The 16,677-nt window shown below is 39.7% G+C and overlaps 1 protein-coding gene across 20 annotated transcripts in view; it reads right to left on the bottom strand.

Moving 5' to 3' along the window:
- The window catches only part of DGKI (diacylglycerol kinase iota), a 512,936-nt gene that overhangs the window by 188,772 nt on the left and 307,487 nt on the right, over positions 1-16,677 (bottom strand). For all 20 annotated transcript variants that reach the window (XM_086395389.1, XM_086395393.1, XM_086395391.1 and 17 more), the window contains 4 exons: positions 13,217-13,272; positions 12,006-12,068; positions 7,751-7,824; positions 5,626-5,737 (listed from right to left, as the gene is read on the bottom strand). In XM_086395389.1, the coding sequence (XP_086251515.1) occupies positions 5,626-5,737; positions 7,751-7,824; positions 12,006-12,068; positions 13,217-13,272 (305 nt within the window). The remainder of the gene's footprint in view (positions 1-5,625; positions 5,738-7,750; positions 7,825-12,005; positions 12,069-13,216; positions 13,273-16,677) is intronic.

Raw genomic sequence — 16,677 nt, 5'->3', positions numbered from 1 at the left:
CTGAAAATAAAGCACTTTAATTATTGAATAAAAAAAAATACATGGTGTCTGCCCGATGGATAAGTACGTAAGTGTTAGTCCCTCAGTTGTGTCTGACTCTTTGTGACCCCATGGACTGTAGCCCTCCAGGCTCCTCTGTCCATGAGATTCTCTGGGCAAGAACACTGGAGTGAATTGCCAGTCCCTTCCCCAAGGGATCTTCCCAACCCAGTGATTGAACCCAGGTCTCCTGCTAAAGAATTGCAGGCAGATTCTTTACCATCTGAGCCACCAGGGAAGCCCATGTTATATGGATAGTAACAACAACAACAATTTGATACTCATACGCATCAATAGTAAGTTGTATATGAGTTTTGAGTTGTTGTTTTTGTTGCTCAGTGGCTAAGTCGTATCTGACTCTTTGCAACCCCATGGACTACTGCATGCCAGGCTTCCCTGTCCTTCACTATCTCCTGGAGTTTGCTCAAACTCGTGTCTCTGAGTTGGTGATGCCACCTAACCATCTCATCCTCTGCCACCCCCTTCTCCTCCTATCCTCAATCTTTCTCAGCATCAGGGTCTTTTCCAATGAGTTGACTCTTCACATCAGGTGGCCAAAGTATTGGAGCTCAAGTAACGTTATTTAAATTACATGGGATGTTCAAAACTGTGCAGTTTAATCTACATTTAATAATTTTACAATTTCATGTTCTCTACACCAACTCCTATCTATTCTTTTTCTCCTTTACCTACTCATGACAGGATGGGAGAGATAGATAGAAAGATAAATAAAGATAAAGATAGAATATTAAACACTCTCTCCCAACCTAGTGAGTTCTCTGCACATTTGTATATCTTCTTAGATGTCTCACAGGGATTTCAATTTTGACTTACATGAAACAGAGTTCATTTTTGACACTTTTATCCTTCTTTTATATTTTCTTTCTCATATAATATTGTCACCTTTAATGACCTATGCTGGCCACCCACCCCTTTCTCACCCTCAAGATAAGTTCCTATCCATTCATCAACTCCTTCTGTCTTCATCATCACTTTCTTTACTCAGGCTTTCAGATACTCTCATCTCTTCACCTGGACTTTGGTACCAACATCCTGATTTTTCCATCTGTCCCCAGGAGTGTAGATTCTCATCACTTTCACACTGAAATCCAGATAACTTTTCTGAGCAACTAATCCAATCCTGTCTCATGCCATCAGTTGCAAACTCCCCATAACAGTTAAAACAACAAATTAAAAAAATATATCTAACTCTTTCTGCCCTTCATTCACCATCTGCATCACCACTGGTTTCCATGTTCTCTTAAACTGATGCCTCTATGAGAGTGGCCACTTGGCAATCTCACCCAAAAAGACTCCAATCTGTAAACATGGTTCTTTCTATCCTCATTCTACATCCCTTTCCCCCAGAATTTATTACCTCAGTCTGTGATTGCTCGTTTCCTTCCTCACCTCCCTCCCAACACTGGACTGTGGGCACCCTGAGGATCCTGCTTTTCTATTGGTTAATTTTGTACCTGTTTTATCTAGCAAGTGTCACTTACGGGTTCAATAAGTATTTGTGATTTCAACAACTATTCAATAAATATTTATGAGTGACACTAAACGAATGAAAGCAGCGGGATATTTTAAATAAATATTGCCTAGCATTTACAAAATCCCTATTAATTAGAGACCAATCCATACCATATTTCCCCAGTGCTGCATGGCCTTTAATGACCAACCTCAGAAGTTACATAGCATCGATTCCACTGTACTCTATTCGCCAAGTATTTGTAAGCCCACGTAGAGTCAAGGGGAGGTTATACAGACTTCAACCCTTGATGGGAGAAATCCCCCAAATCTGATGCCAGTTTAAACCCACAGTCACTGAAGGACACTAATGAACTAAATTACTTTGAAAATATATGAATAAAAGACTTGCTTGTCCTGCTTCTCTGAAACAAACTGTATAACTAAGTAATCAAAGAGTGTGTGCTCAGTCATCTCTAGCTCTTGTGACCCCATGAACTGGAGACTGCTAGACTCTTCTGTCCATGGAATTTTCCAGGCAAGAATACTGGAGCAGGTTGCCCTTTCCTACTCCAGGGGATCTTCCCGACCCAAGGATCGAACTCACATTTCTTGTGTCTCCTTTATTAGCGGGAGGATTCTTTACCACTCTGCCACCTGGGAAACCCCAAAAGTTGGGGCACATGGCTTAGCTGTTGGGAGGCATGTGAGATCATCCCAGATTAGGGATCAAATCTGTGTCTCCTGCACTGACAGGCAGATTCTTAACCACTGAGCCACCAGGGAAGCCCCAACCAAGCAGCAGGTGTAGGAAAAACTTCTCCTTATAGAAACACCCCAGTTAACAAATGAAGAAGAGAGTCAGAATATCACTGCTGTGCAATTCCTGATGATTCCTAGATCCTAACATTGATCATCAAAGACTATTATTGAGAGAGAGAGAGAGAGAGAGAGAGAGAACCAGACATTACATATGCTCCTTTGGAAGAATAAAACACTGCTTACAAAAGAGATTTGGAGAAATATGTGTCTGATGAATCTATATCCAACTATCAACTTAGCAAAAACAAGTAAAAGAGAAGAGCACATTATTGAGACTCTGTGGACATTTTCAGCACAGTTCAGACTCAGGGAAACTTCACAGGACAAACAGCCTGGTCTCTTTAATAGATAAATGAAAAAAAAGAAAAGAGAGAGATGGGTGCTACAAAGACTTAAGAGTCATAACAACTAATCACCATGAATGTACTTTATTTGAATCCTGATGCAAATGAACAGAGCAAGAGAAAACAGATGACATCTGCAAGACAATTAGAAACTGAGCACTGAGTAGATATTTAGTAATATTAAGATGCTATTGTTTTTGAGATGGTATGATTGTATTCATTAAAGGAAGTCTTATTTTTTAAAAAACATATTCAGAGATATTTATGGGTAAAATTATATAATGTCTTAGATTTAGTTCAAAATAATGTAAGAGAGGAGACCATAGTTGGAGACAGAAATAAGATTGCGCATGAATTGATAATAGGTTAAGCGACACCTGCCAATGCAGGAGACATAAGAGACATGGGTTCAATCCCTGGGTTGGGAAGAGACCCTGGAGAAGGGCACGGCAACCCACTCCAGTATTCTTGCCTGGAGAATCCCATGGGCAGAGGAGCCTGGAGGGCTACAGTCCATATGGTCGCAGAGGCGGACCCAGCTGAAGCGACTTTCCACACACGCATGCATGAGACTTGGTGATAGTGAATGAGAGTTCAATATGCTGTCAGTTTCTCCAGTGAAATTTCCCCGTAACAAATATTTATTTTGCAAACACACTTTACTGATGCCCAAAGTCAAAACTTCTAGGTAAATTCTCTAGTGCACTTTATGATATCACCCCTGCCTGCCTCTCCAGGACCATCTGCATGACTTTCGCTTTTCACCTCTTTTTAAGCTACATAAAACTGACTGTAGTCTGCACAGAAGACTATGCTCTCTCAGACTACCAAGTGTCTGTACATTTCCCTTTTTCAAGACTGCCAAGTCCCATCCTTCTTCACCTGGCAAAATTCATTCATCTGTCACATTTCTTATTGCCAATTACAAGTCTCAGGTTCTCTGCTGTGGACCGGCGATACACTAGACTGATGGATACCAGTCAGCTGCCATTCCCACCCGACACTCCACCCCTTCCCTGCCCTCTTCCCTGCCCTGTGAAACTGAACCAGTTAGACTGTGTAGTGGCTGGAGAGCAAGAACTGTACTGATGTCTCCGGCTCCCTCTCTGACAGGCTGGCACAGGATGACTGCTTTCACTTAGCAAACACTATGCCTACCAGGTGGTCCTTCCTATGTCCTTCTTTTTCTGGTACAGCTGACTGCTTCCTTGCCTTTGCATCTTCAGCTCAGGAATACCCCACCGTCCATCGTCGCTTCTCATAAACCTAGTGCACTACTCGTAAGAGTCCATCCATTGAATTCTCCTCTAATTACCCAGTTTCACTCTGCCTTCCCCTTCTTGTTCAGACTTTCATTATATAACTGTAAGCAGAAACAACCCAAACCAAAGAAAGACTTCTAAACAGAATCTAACACAGATATAGACTGAAAAGTTACACGAGAGGAAGAGGTAAAGCACATTGGAGATGGGCAGCATATGCAATGGTCCTGTGGTACAAAGAGGCAAAGGATGTCCAGTGCTATAGCTGACTTGAGAGGCAACAAGCTAGAAAGCACAGAGGGCAGTGGTAAAGGATGGAGGTTTGGAAAGGAACTCAATTTTGCAGTAAAGATTTAGTTTGTGATCTTGAGAGCAATGGGAAAGTGTCTCATATTCTCCCTGCCCTCGCAGGCCTAGGTAAGGGATCATTTTCTTTTAGCCATTCCTTGACCGCCTTCTACAGCACAGCCAGGACTAGGAAACTCTCATGGCAAAAAATTCAATACATGTTCACTGGATTCATGAATAAATGAATGAGCAAAATAACACATGACCAGGTTTGTGACTTTCTCGGGCACCTCCAAACATTCTTCCTTGTACATACCCTAACTGGACTTATTCTTATTTGCTCTTGGCTGAGTCTTTATCTATAATTAACATAAAGACTTTGGAAAGCAAGAGTTACATATGAGCTATGTATGATTTTGAAAATTAGATCATTCCCAGACCAATCTTTTACACTTAATGACCATTTCATTCTAGACACATCAAATGTAATGAGCAACATCACCATCTCAGGAGATGGACATTCTTTTCATAATCACAAGAGTTTACTCTGTTAAATCTCACCAATTCAAGGTGATGGAGGAAAAGTCACTTGAAATCCATGAGATGGATGAAAGAGAGAGTTGTTTTAGGTTGTTTAGAACAAGAAATACAACTTTCTAGCCTTGGGTTATAACAGCACGAACTAAGTGCTAAGAAGCTTTATTTTCATTTGCTTTACAAACTGATGGTATGGCTGATCTATATCTGATAAAATGATATGCAAAATTTTCAATTAGTTTCTTTATCATTCAATAATAAGTTAAAACACGAGGCTAAAACCTGCTTGCGACTGACCTTATTCTATACACTTACATGTCTAATGCCAGGAACCAAAATTAAAATGCAAAGTGATCTCAAAACTGGTAAGTGAATATTCATTAATGTCGTGAGAAGTCTTTCTATATTCAGATATTCTATGATAATGTAGATGCCCATTTTATGCTTAAGTGGGTAAAATGGAGATGAATGCAAATAACCATGTTCTTTTTTATCTAAACTTGAGTCCTCCATGAACCAACAAAGTATCAAATGGCAAGATTTCTACATCATTGTTGGGATATGTTTGTGGCATAATGGTATGTAATTAACATACAAACTTTACATTTCATTCTGATAGAAAATATCAGGAAAACTAACATAATATTCATTTACCTTTGAAGTTCAAACAAATACGCATCAACTTTTTTTAGTGACACAAAGAATGACTTTTTGCTTTTGGCTTCCCCTAGCAACTCTACATTGCATACAGCTTATAAGTTGATAAGCCAGGAGATAACATTATACCAAAATCTTGTAAAATGAATAAACTCTCATTGTGACTAAAACACAGTTTACTTCAGTAAAACAGATGTATTGCTCACCAAAGATGCCATGGTGAACCCAATGACTTCAATATAACCATCATCATGACGCTGAGGTTCAAAGTCATGGTGATCTCCTGGGTTCCCCCAGGGCATAGTGCCAGCACAATATCTGCAAGAGAAGAGTAAAATTAGAATTAGAGTTTGTGCCAGTCTTCTCGTGATCATCATCAGGTAATAATTTATAGTTTGATCTGATGTTGATTTCACAAAAGAATGGCTTTCTACTCTTGGTTCATGTCTCCCAATAGAAAAGAAAATGGGTTTATCCCCTTCCACTCCAAGTATCAATTTATGAAAATGGGTCAAAATTTGACAACAAAAGCATCCCATGGTGTCCAATTTTCTACTAATTCATTATCAACTTTTTATTTTTAAATTTTTATTGGAGTATAGTTGTTTTACAATGTAGTGTTAGTTTCTACTGCACAGCAAAGAGAATCAGCTATAGTATATATCCATCCCCTTTTTTTCCCCTTGGACTTCAAAGAGATCAAACCAGTCAATCCTAAGGAAAATCAATCCTGAATACTCATTAAAAGGACTGATGCTGAAGCTCCAATACTTGGGCCACCTGATGGGAAGAGTCGACTCATTAGAAAAGACCCTGATGCTGGGAAAGATTGAAAGCAGGAGGAGAAGGGGACCACAGAGGACGAGATGGTTGGATGGCATCACTGAGTCAATGGACATGAGTTTGAGCAAGCTCTGGGAGATGGTGAAGGACAGGGAAGCCTGTGTGCTGCAGTCCATGGGGTCACAAAGAGTCAGACACGACTGAGTGATGAACAACAACGGCAATCCCCTCTTTTTCAGACTTTCTTCCCATTTAGGTTACCACAGAGCTTTAAGTAGAGTCCCCTGTGGTGTACAGTAGATTCTCATTAGTTATCTATTTTATACATAGTATCAATAGTGTGTGTGTTTCTTACTCTATAATTCACACAGGCCTACTTTCTATGACATCCCATGAGTTATCAATAGGTGGTGTCAGAATTTGGTCTTGGAGGGAGACATATACATGCCAGTAAGAGCGGAAAAGAGAATCGAGCTGGGTAAGCATCAGCAGTAAATACATAATTAAGACAATGAGTACCCCAGGATGGGGGAACAGTAACTGAAGACAGAGGAGTAAAAAAAGGATGAGACAAAGATGTGAGATCAGAAAGGGAAGGGGAAGTCAGGGACACTGAAAAGTAGAATAAACAAAGTCCAGAGGGGAGATGGGAAGGAGCAAGAAGAGGAATAAGGAGAAGAAAAGAAAATTAAAGCAAGCTAACGAACAATGTTTCCTGAGAATCTAGGTCCCCTACTTCAACGACTAAGATGAAAATGCTTCTGGAATAGGTTGTAAGGGGCTAAACTGAGCATGGCCAAAAGTCACCAGGAGACTATGCTTTCCCAGACATAGATTTACATACACTTCTCATTTCAACCAAATTCAGTCTAAATAGAACTTACTTGTGGATTTTTGTGTCTGAGTTGTCTGGTTTGCAAATAACAAAGAGTCAGGGATCCATCCCTTTCAAATCTTGGCTTGGGAGCCTAGAATCTAAATTTAAGCCCACTGAGAAATGTGCTTATTTTGAGACTAGTTAATCTTAAATACCCCTTTCTCCTGAGGTATATAATAGCACCAAAGAAAGCTGACATTCTGGCTAGAAAATGCTGCTCTAATTGATCCTATTTTTTCAAAGCAATCATCTGGCAACGATTTTGAATGAATTCCATGCTGAAATCAGGCTGGAAGGTTTCCTAATAGCTTTTGGGAAACTAAGAACACGTATTTATGCAAGCCCATCATTCCTGGGGAGGGTGACAGGGTGGAGGGGTCCGTAATTGGGAATTACATTAAAATGTCTTAGTCCAGAGGGCTGCCTGGGCTTCTTAAGCATGGGTAAGTATACACCATGCATGCTATACCACATACATGAAAAAATACCATAGAGAACATTAAACAAAGCAAGTAGGAGAGAAAACGATCAGGCCTGGAGACTCTTAGTAAGTCATTAAAGTAACTATTTTTCACCGCTTGTACCTGGAAATTTTCCATCATGAGAGCAGAGAACCTTAGGTCAAACAGAGTTCACATCAAACCAAGGAAGACAATAAGAACAGGGCTTACCTGGGTATATTTAAAAATACTATACACTGGAACTTCAGTTCCTGGATCTTTGGGGTAAGATCGGTCCCATCACACTGCAACAATCAAAGCAGAAAAAGCAAGGGTTTTGAAGCAGGTGCAAGTCTACGAGCCAACTTAGCCGACAAGAACAGGTACCAAAGTCTCACCCTTGTCTTTGTCTGTTGCTGGCATCGATGGCCATTACTGTGACTGAAAATTTATTCTAACTTTCCCGGCTCCAGAGTTCAGGGCTTGGTTTTGCTTTGACTTCATGTAAAAACAAAGCTGCCATTTGACCAAAATGTTTTTCTCTGGTCTCACAATCCAAGGAACTCTCATTATTCTTAACGTTGGACTGTGATTAGATACTTAGGCTTGTAGTATCAAAATTAAAAGATTTAGGTAGGTAAGTAGGTTTAGTCGCTAAGTCGTGTCTGACTTTTGCGACCCTATGGACTGTAGCCCACTAGGCTCCTCTGTCCATGGGATTTCCCAGGCAAGAATACTGAAGTGGGTTGCCATTTTCTTCTCCAGGAGATATTTTCCTAACCCAGGGATCGAACCTGGGTCTCCTGCACTGCAGGCAGACTCTTTACCAACTGAGCCACCAGGGATTGCAAGATATTGAATATAGTTCCCTGTGCTATGCAGTAAATCCTTAAAAGATTTATGAACACTTAACAAAAGGACAAAGCCTCAAGGTGAGGCCATAGTAATCTCTACCACCATCATCTGATTCAAAAATAGTCATGCATATGACCATTTATTTTCCTTGCTTTTTGAGATAATTTGTCTTTTGAAAATGTTCAATGTAATATTTTGAAAGAAGTTTGAAAGGAATATATCCTGCATGTTTTTTTTTCTAACTATCTATTATAAATTAGCATTATCTCCATTAGTGATTTACTCTTATCAGTGTAATCTCTTATAGACTGCGACTGGTCTTCTGAGATGAACCATTTCATTGGTTCTGGATGTGACTTTGGGTTTCAAGGGCCTCAGATTGGCTTGGCCTCAATACCTTTGTGTGTGGTTTCCCTGATCCACTTGGGGCTTCCCTGGTGGCTCAGATGGTAAAGAATCTGCCTGCAATGCAGGAGACCTGGGTTCAAGCCCTGGGTCAGAAAGATCCTCTGGAGAGGGGAATGGCTACCCACTCCAGTATTCTTGCCTGGCAATCTCCATGGACAGAGCTGCCTGGTGGGCTACAGTCCATGGGTCGTAGAGTCAGACATGACTGAGCAACCAGCACTTTCACTTTGCCTGACTGGTTAGTGCTTTCCTCCAGAGCATCCTCTGACTGCTCAAGGAAGAGGCTTTTCGTTTCCCTTTCTCATTTCCCACTGGTGACAAACATCAAAAGAGGAGCACTCTGGTCAGGATTCTAGGCCTCTTGATGTCAAAGGTATAAAGCCTGCTTTTTATCTGCTCTCCTCACACCCTCATCACAGAATGTACCCCACCCCCACCCCCCGTCTTCTCCTTGGGAGACAGGGTTAAAGCATTCCCAGGATCCTTGCAAATTTCTGAAGTTTTCTTCAGAGGGACTTGCAATCCAGGTTACGATGACTCTGCTAGCCATCAAAGTTGTTTCATTCTCCTCCTCCCAGCTGATCTTAACACAGACTAGTTTTCATGAACATTCTCAAAAACTGTTTCTGGGAAATCTTATAATCCTAAATAAGCAAAGTATTCTCAAATGTTATTTAGATTGGAATGAAGTTCTAGACATTGATCGAAGGTGTTTTCACACTTTCAAAATCTTAAACACACATAAGGTCTCCCAATTGAAGGACTTGAGTTGATAGATGGCTCTACCAGTGAAGAAAAAAATGTAGACATCTTAAATGATCAAAACTGAGTGTTGTAAGCAACTAAAACTTTCAAAAAAAAAAAAAACACAGCATGTGATATCTTAATAGTATGCAAAACAGCACTGTTGCATTACAGCAAAAATCCTATACTTATATATTACTTTATTTAGAACAGAATTATTTTTTTTTTAATTTTCTACTTTCTCCACCTAAAAAAACATAGTGATTCTAGAAACTCAGCAAATTCTATGAAGATGCACGCCTTACAATATTTTACAAAATTTTCCTATATATTATTGCATTTAAACTTCACAACTCTTTAGGACTGCAGTTTTCAACTTTCTCCCTACTTCAAACACACAAAGGAAAATATTTCCAAACAAAAAAATCTTCCTGTGTACAAGCTCCCGTGTGGATGAATTGAAACAAGAACACATGTGCAGTAGAACAAAAGAAGGATGTATGCAGGTTTTTGTTACTATCCTCTGGGTGTGTGTGTGTGTGTGTGTATGTGTGTGTATAGTACTTGTGCACATATTTTGTATTTCTGTGAGATTAGATTATTAACTATTACATCAGAAACACTGACTTCACCCCGTGGCGAAGATAAGATAGTCTGCTGTTATGTGTACATCTATTTGCTCTGACTTCCCATCTTTTCAGTCTCACTCTCAGTGATGTAATTGTAGAAACACCCTTGTATATTTCTGTCATAGCACAATGGTAATTGTTGTTTCAAATGCATGTGCTTTTAGTCATATAGACAAACCTGAATCCCAATTGTTAAGACTTAGTTTCTACTGTTTTTTTTTTTTCTCTTCATAAATAAAAGATGATTACACAGACCAATCCACCTGGAATATTATACCTACTGGCTGATATCAAACCTTTTTTAAGTTTCCGGCTGCCACTTTGGCCTCTCTGCAGGCTTTTTTTAATCCCTGTTCTATGGCCACCCATGCCTGAGACATTTCTCAACAGGAAGACTGCCAGATGGGGGAGAAAAGCTCTCCAGTGATGTGGAGACACACGGAGTTTAATTTCCACCCAGCTGAGTTAGACAGTAAACACCATTCAATATAGTCACTGCCCTCCACTCACTGGCTCTCCAGGCAGGTGCTACAATGTTCCCAATAATGCAAAAAAATACTGGGACAAGAAGGAAAGTTTATTTTTGGCTATTTGCAGGCCCCCACAGAAGAAAAAGGTTAAGTCTCAGGCAAGGTTGCTGCTACTTAAATAACCATCGTTTTATCAAAATTAAGATTTTCACAGTTGAATGGACTATGTCTCTTTCTCGTATCTAGATTTAAAAAGGCAATATTCCAGTTTTCAAGAGTTGCTACGACTAAAGGATACTAGCTTTTCATTAGTATTTTATGAGAACTGAAACATCTGAAAGCGATGCCAAAGGCTGTTAGTAGTAATGTCTTTGTTTCAAATGATTTAGGAGATTTGTGTCTTGTATGTGGTTTATTGGTGTCAAGAAAATTGAATATTTATTTTAGGCTCCTCTGTATTCCTCTATAAATCCATTAGTTTAAGGTCATATATTTTTCTCTATTTGCATGTATACATTTTATCCTACCCCCTTCTGTCACAAATGCTATTCTTTATCCATTCCACAATAAATCTAAGCATCGCTGTATTCCCATTTCTTTTTCCTCATGTGTATATTTTTCTGTGTTTCATGTTTCACTTTACTTATACAGGTATGTGCAACAGTCATGCTCATTCCCTCTTTCAACTTGTTTACTTCAAGGAAACACTTTATCTTTCTTAATAATTAATGATATGCTATTTTAAAATATATCTTTTAGAGAAAAAAATGACTTCCCATCTCCCTTGCCTCCAAGATGAGTATCCCCCAACTTGAGATAGAGATTCAGAAGTAAACAGCAGCCAGAAAAACTCCTAAGTGGTAAGGGACCTTGACCAGGCTAGAGAGTAAGTGACCACAAAATACTAAAATCAAAGTATTTTTCTAAAATGAAGACTCTTCAGATAGCCTGGGAATAAAGCTAGTTGTTTGGTGAACATCTATTTCTACTTCAAGACCCAGCTCAACATCCTTGCTTTGATGACTTCCCTGACTACACCAGGGGAAGTTTGCATTTCTCCTTTTGTGCCACCAGCATATGACACAAACAGTCGAATAGCAACATTTATTCTAATGTTCTGCCATGAGTTAGGTGCCCTTCAGCATGACCAAACCATGAGTTTTTTCAGGAGCAAAATCCATCCATCTTATTTAACTTCATCCTCTGTTCAGTGCCCAACACATAACTTAATGCTTCTAAATGTTGGCTGAATACACCACACTCAATTCAGTTCAAGTTCTATGCAGCCCGCTGATTGAGTACATACTGGTATTTGGGGTTTACGTTAGGGACATGATATTTACATTCAAAGCGAAATGAGTCAACACGTGCAATACTTACGACAACTTTAACATGTTTGGATAAATCTCTAGAGCTTCTCTGTAGGAAATCAGAAAAAGCTGCCTATACCACAAGGAAAGAAAGAAAAAAAATGCTTCATTACACAGTTATGCCAAAGCCCTGCTTCTGTGATAGATAGGTCCTAGGAATTCTGAGTTATGCAAAAATACAAAATATAAAACGAATTCTCTACAGTAAAGTAGTGCAGAGGCTGTCAAGTTGAAATCTTTCTCTTTGTTTTCAAAATGTAACTTATCATAAAATTTAAGATAGCAGTAGGAGAGAGAAAATATAGGTAATTTCAAGGGTCAGTTTGGAGATCTGACAGCCTTTCCTGACCTTCCTGTTCATCCAGTAGATGCTGATAAAATCTTTAACTCTCCACTGAGACTGTCTTGTTTCGCCTCTTTTTTACTTTAATCCCCTCTATCCAGTGGTATAAACTTAAGCACACTTTAAAAATTAGTATTTTGGAGGCCCTCTTTTTTTTTTTTCTTTCTAGCCATTCACATCCAGGGATGTCCCTGAGAAGAAGTAAAAAGAAGAATGCCCCTTTATTTCATTTATGCTTCCATGAAAAAACTCTCCATGGTCTCTTAATTTTGCATCCAAATGTCAATGCATAGGATACATACCCTTGTGAAAACTACATTCTTACCCAAGACTTACCATACATCTTTCAGTCTACCTAATTTTCCAGTTCTCTAGCTTGACTTTGATGTTTGCTTTTCACACCACTTCTTGACTATCATTCCCACTCAGCATGCGGGCTTTAAAGTTCAAAGATAATGAACTCTCTGCCAACCGACTTAAGAAATATACCCTTACTTTTATTCTTCAACCAACACATTAAGCATTAACTCTATATAAACATAGGGCTTGCCGGGTGGTACAGTGGTAGAAAATCTGCCTGCCATGCAGGAGACCTGGGTTCGATCCCTGGGTTGGGAATATTCCCCTGGAGAAGGAAATAGCAACCTATTCCAGTATTCTTGCCTGAAGAATCCCATGGACAGAGGAGTCTGGCGGGCTACAGTCCATGAGGTCACAAAGAGTTGGACATGACTGAGCACACACACACATACATAGACACACATGTAAACATCTGTGATGTGTATGTAATTATTAGCATAGTATATTAGCATCTCTATTACCATCAGTAAATTAGTATAAATCACATGTAATCATTAAAAAATGAAATGTATACTTACCCCTGCATAGAACATTTTATTTCGAAAACGACTGTTGAATTTCTCTGGATTTGCTTCTGTGAAAGGGAAAAGGTGGTTTTGTTACAGACTTCATTAGAAGTAGTGAGTTAGATTAGCTCCTCCACGTTCTCTCTGTCCCTCCCCATCCCAAGGAACCAACAGCTTCATTATCGTGTTTCCCTCAGTTATAGGCAGTTGGCACAATAGCCCAGGGATACAAAATGTAGCCCCAAACTGTCATCAGTGGCAATATCAACTGAGACATGCAAATTATTAGGCTCCACCCTAATCCTACTGAATTAGAATGTCTGGGGGTTGGGGTCTGGTCTAGGAATCTGGTTTAACAAGTTCTCCAGGTGATTCCCATGCACATTAAAAGCTGAGACACTCTGGACTCTATTCAAAATAGAGGAGCAGCGTCAGAAGAAAGAGAGAAGGGAGAAGGGAGAGGGTCCATTGTCTGCTTTGACCTCCATGGAGCACAGCTTCCATAAACTATGTATGAGCTCAAATTTAATATAGGGAATCTGGATAAAAATCAATGAAGAATTTGCTGTCACAGTTTGCAAGAACTCCTAACTACCATCTACACTCTTGTTTGTGACAGGCCTCGAAAAACCATTTGATTTAGTGAAGATATGTAAATATTGTATGTATATATATGTATGTGTGTGTATATATATATATATATATGTATATCTATCAGCTTCCAGGTGGCTCGGTGGTAAAGAATCTTCTTGCCAATGCAGGAGATGCAGTTTGATCCCGAGGTTGGGAAGATCCCCTGGAGAAGGAAATGACAGTCCACTGCAGCATTCTTGCCTGGGAAATCCTTCCTCCCAGAGGAGCCTGGGAGGCTATAGTCCATGCGGTTGCAAAGAGTCAGACACAGGTGAGCACGCACATACAGACAGATATAGATACATACAGATGACCCGCAGAATGGACTCAGGGCAAAAGACAGCAAAGGCTCTGACTAAGAACGGTTTAATTTTGTGTTTGTTCCTGGACGTTATATAGGTTGAAGACCATAAATAGATTAAATAAGAATCTTCATCAGAGAATGTTCACATGAATTCAAGGGATGATAAATCCCCAAATGAAATACTATTTCCTTACACTCTTTCTGATAAAATTCCAAGACATTCCAAAGGAACCCACTGTCAACGCTCATCTTCTGCTATTTTGTTCATTTGTTATCCTTTTTTAAGGAATAGCTCTTTCTCCAAGTCATTTCTCATCAGACAGCTGGCTGACTTGCTGCAAGTGTCCAAATCCCAACCCTGTATTTGAATGGCAAGCATGACACCAAATGGCAAAGTTCACAGAAACCAAAATTTTACCTACAATAGCCTGCCTTCTGGCCCCTATAATTTGCATCCTTCACATGTGAAAAACACATTCACTTCCTCCCAGGTCCCAAAAGGTCTCATTCCCATTACAGCATCAACTCAAAATCCAAAGACCTCATCTAAATCTCATTAGTTCAAACTTGCCAAATCTCATCATCTAAATCATCTAAATGATTTGGCTCTGAATGTAATCCGTTTATAATGATGACGAAACCCTGGGTATAATCCATTCCATTATTTTAACATATTAATCCCATCTTTGTGTACAGCACAATAACATATGTGCCATTAGAATGGAATCCAAAACTCTACTTTTATCTGTAATTGGTCTTGCCGATTAGGGAGATATTAGCAAATATAAGTTTAACGCTAGGTTTATAAAAGCCAATAAGCAATTTGAACGCCATATAACTCATGTGTGCGTGCTAAGTTGCTTCAGTCGTGTCCAACTCTTTGTGACCCCATGGACTGGAGCCCACCAGGCTCCTTTGTCCATGGGATTCTCCAGGCAAGAATATTGGAGTGGATTGCCATACCCTCCTCCAGGGAATCTCCCCAATCCCATGTCTCTTACCTCTCCTGCATTGCCAGGCAGGTTCTTTACCACTAATGCCACCTAGGAAGCCCATATAACTCATACATCTTCCAAATTATCTGCATTGGATATTAACCCAATCTTAAGACATCAGTTATGTATACATAAATGACTTCAAAATCTGTGCCTACAGTGACAGCGTCACCTTCAGTTAAAATCCTATGTGTTATAAAAATCTTTTCTTTCAAAGTCACTGCACCTTAAGGACAAATATTTTTACCAGCATTATCTTCATTTTTCTAACACCACGGCAAAAATCTTTCACTCTGTAGTAACTTGTCATCTAACCCACCTTTATCACAAGCTCCTTTGTCCCTCTGTATTTTTCTTTCCTGTCTGAAATGCCCTTACCCATTTCACTTCTTGTCTACATCACATTCCTTCTTTATTTCCCACCATATTCCCCCCTACCCTTTCTGGAAACTTTCCCCTGATACTTTTCTTCTGTCAACAATCCCCACCAAACTCCCATACTACTCACTGCCTATACATCCTCCCCTTACTATATACTCCCTCTACTTTTATTTGTCTTTTGTATATGAGCCTATTCTCCAATTTAACATTCCATTCCTATAGCAGACATTTGAGACAGCCACTGGACTTGGCACAGGAGGATAAAAATAAGAGAGTCTTTTGCCCTTATGTTGTTTAAAGAGGGGAAGACAGATCTGAAAATGAAAATGAAAAATGTCACTCTGTATATGCCATAAAAAGATGTCTATATAAGACGACTCCACGGACTGTAGCCCGCCAGGCTCCTCCATCCATGGAATTTTCCAGGCAAGAATACTGGAGTGGGTTGCCATTTCCTTCTCCATATAAGATGAAATGGGGGTGGCAGGGGGGAGTGGGGTCCACACACAGAGAAAATCAAAAGTGTCCCAGAGGCAAGTACACTTGAATCTAGAATGATGAGTAGATGTCACACTGAGGTTCACGATGGAAAAGAAGGTTACAGATAGAGAAGCTTGGACAGGGTTTCTCAAAGGCCAACTGTGCCTGAGTCTCACCACCCGGGCAAGAGCCTGGCAGTGTGTCCTTTGCAGTGATGGTGATGGTGAAATTTAGCAGTCCACCAAAAATAACACCTTTTCAAGGAAATCTGTCAGTTCACCATATGAATCATGAAACATTCATAATCCTTTGAAACATGCTGATCTGCATGCCTCTTTATATTCAGAGAAAATAGCAAATCCCAAATCAATTTTAAATACTGCCTCTTCAGGAGTCATAATTGTATTTCCTTGACCTTGTAGTGTAAGGTTCAAATCCTCTGAATAATAAGCAACTTCAATGAGGGTATGACTCAAGTGTCCAATCTCAGACTAAAAGTTTGATGTGTTTAATATTCTTCATGTCCCCCAAAGACGACTATCTAATTCACATAGATGGCAAAGTGAGACCTAGCTTTGCTACCTGATAACCTTAATCATTGTTATCATGACTATATAATAGTGGACTAGAGTATTTTCAGTGTACTTCCTCAAGTACTGTCATAATGCAATAGTGTAAAG

Source organism: Bos grunniens, chromosome 4 (genome assembly GCF_055505025.1).
Source record: "Bos grunniens cultivar Pamir isolate PY7600 chromosome 4, Bosgru_T2T1.0, whole genome shotgun sequence".
In the NCBI taxonomy this organism is placed as follows: domain Eukaryota; kingdom Metazoa; phylum Chordata; class Mammalia; order Artiodactyla; family Bovidae; genus Bos; species Bos grunniens.
This window is presented reverse-complemented; position numbering and strand designations above follow the sequence as displayed.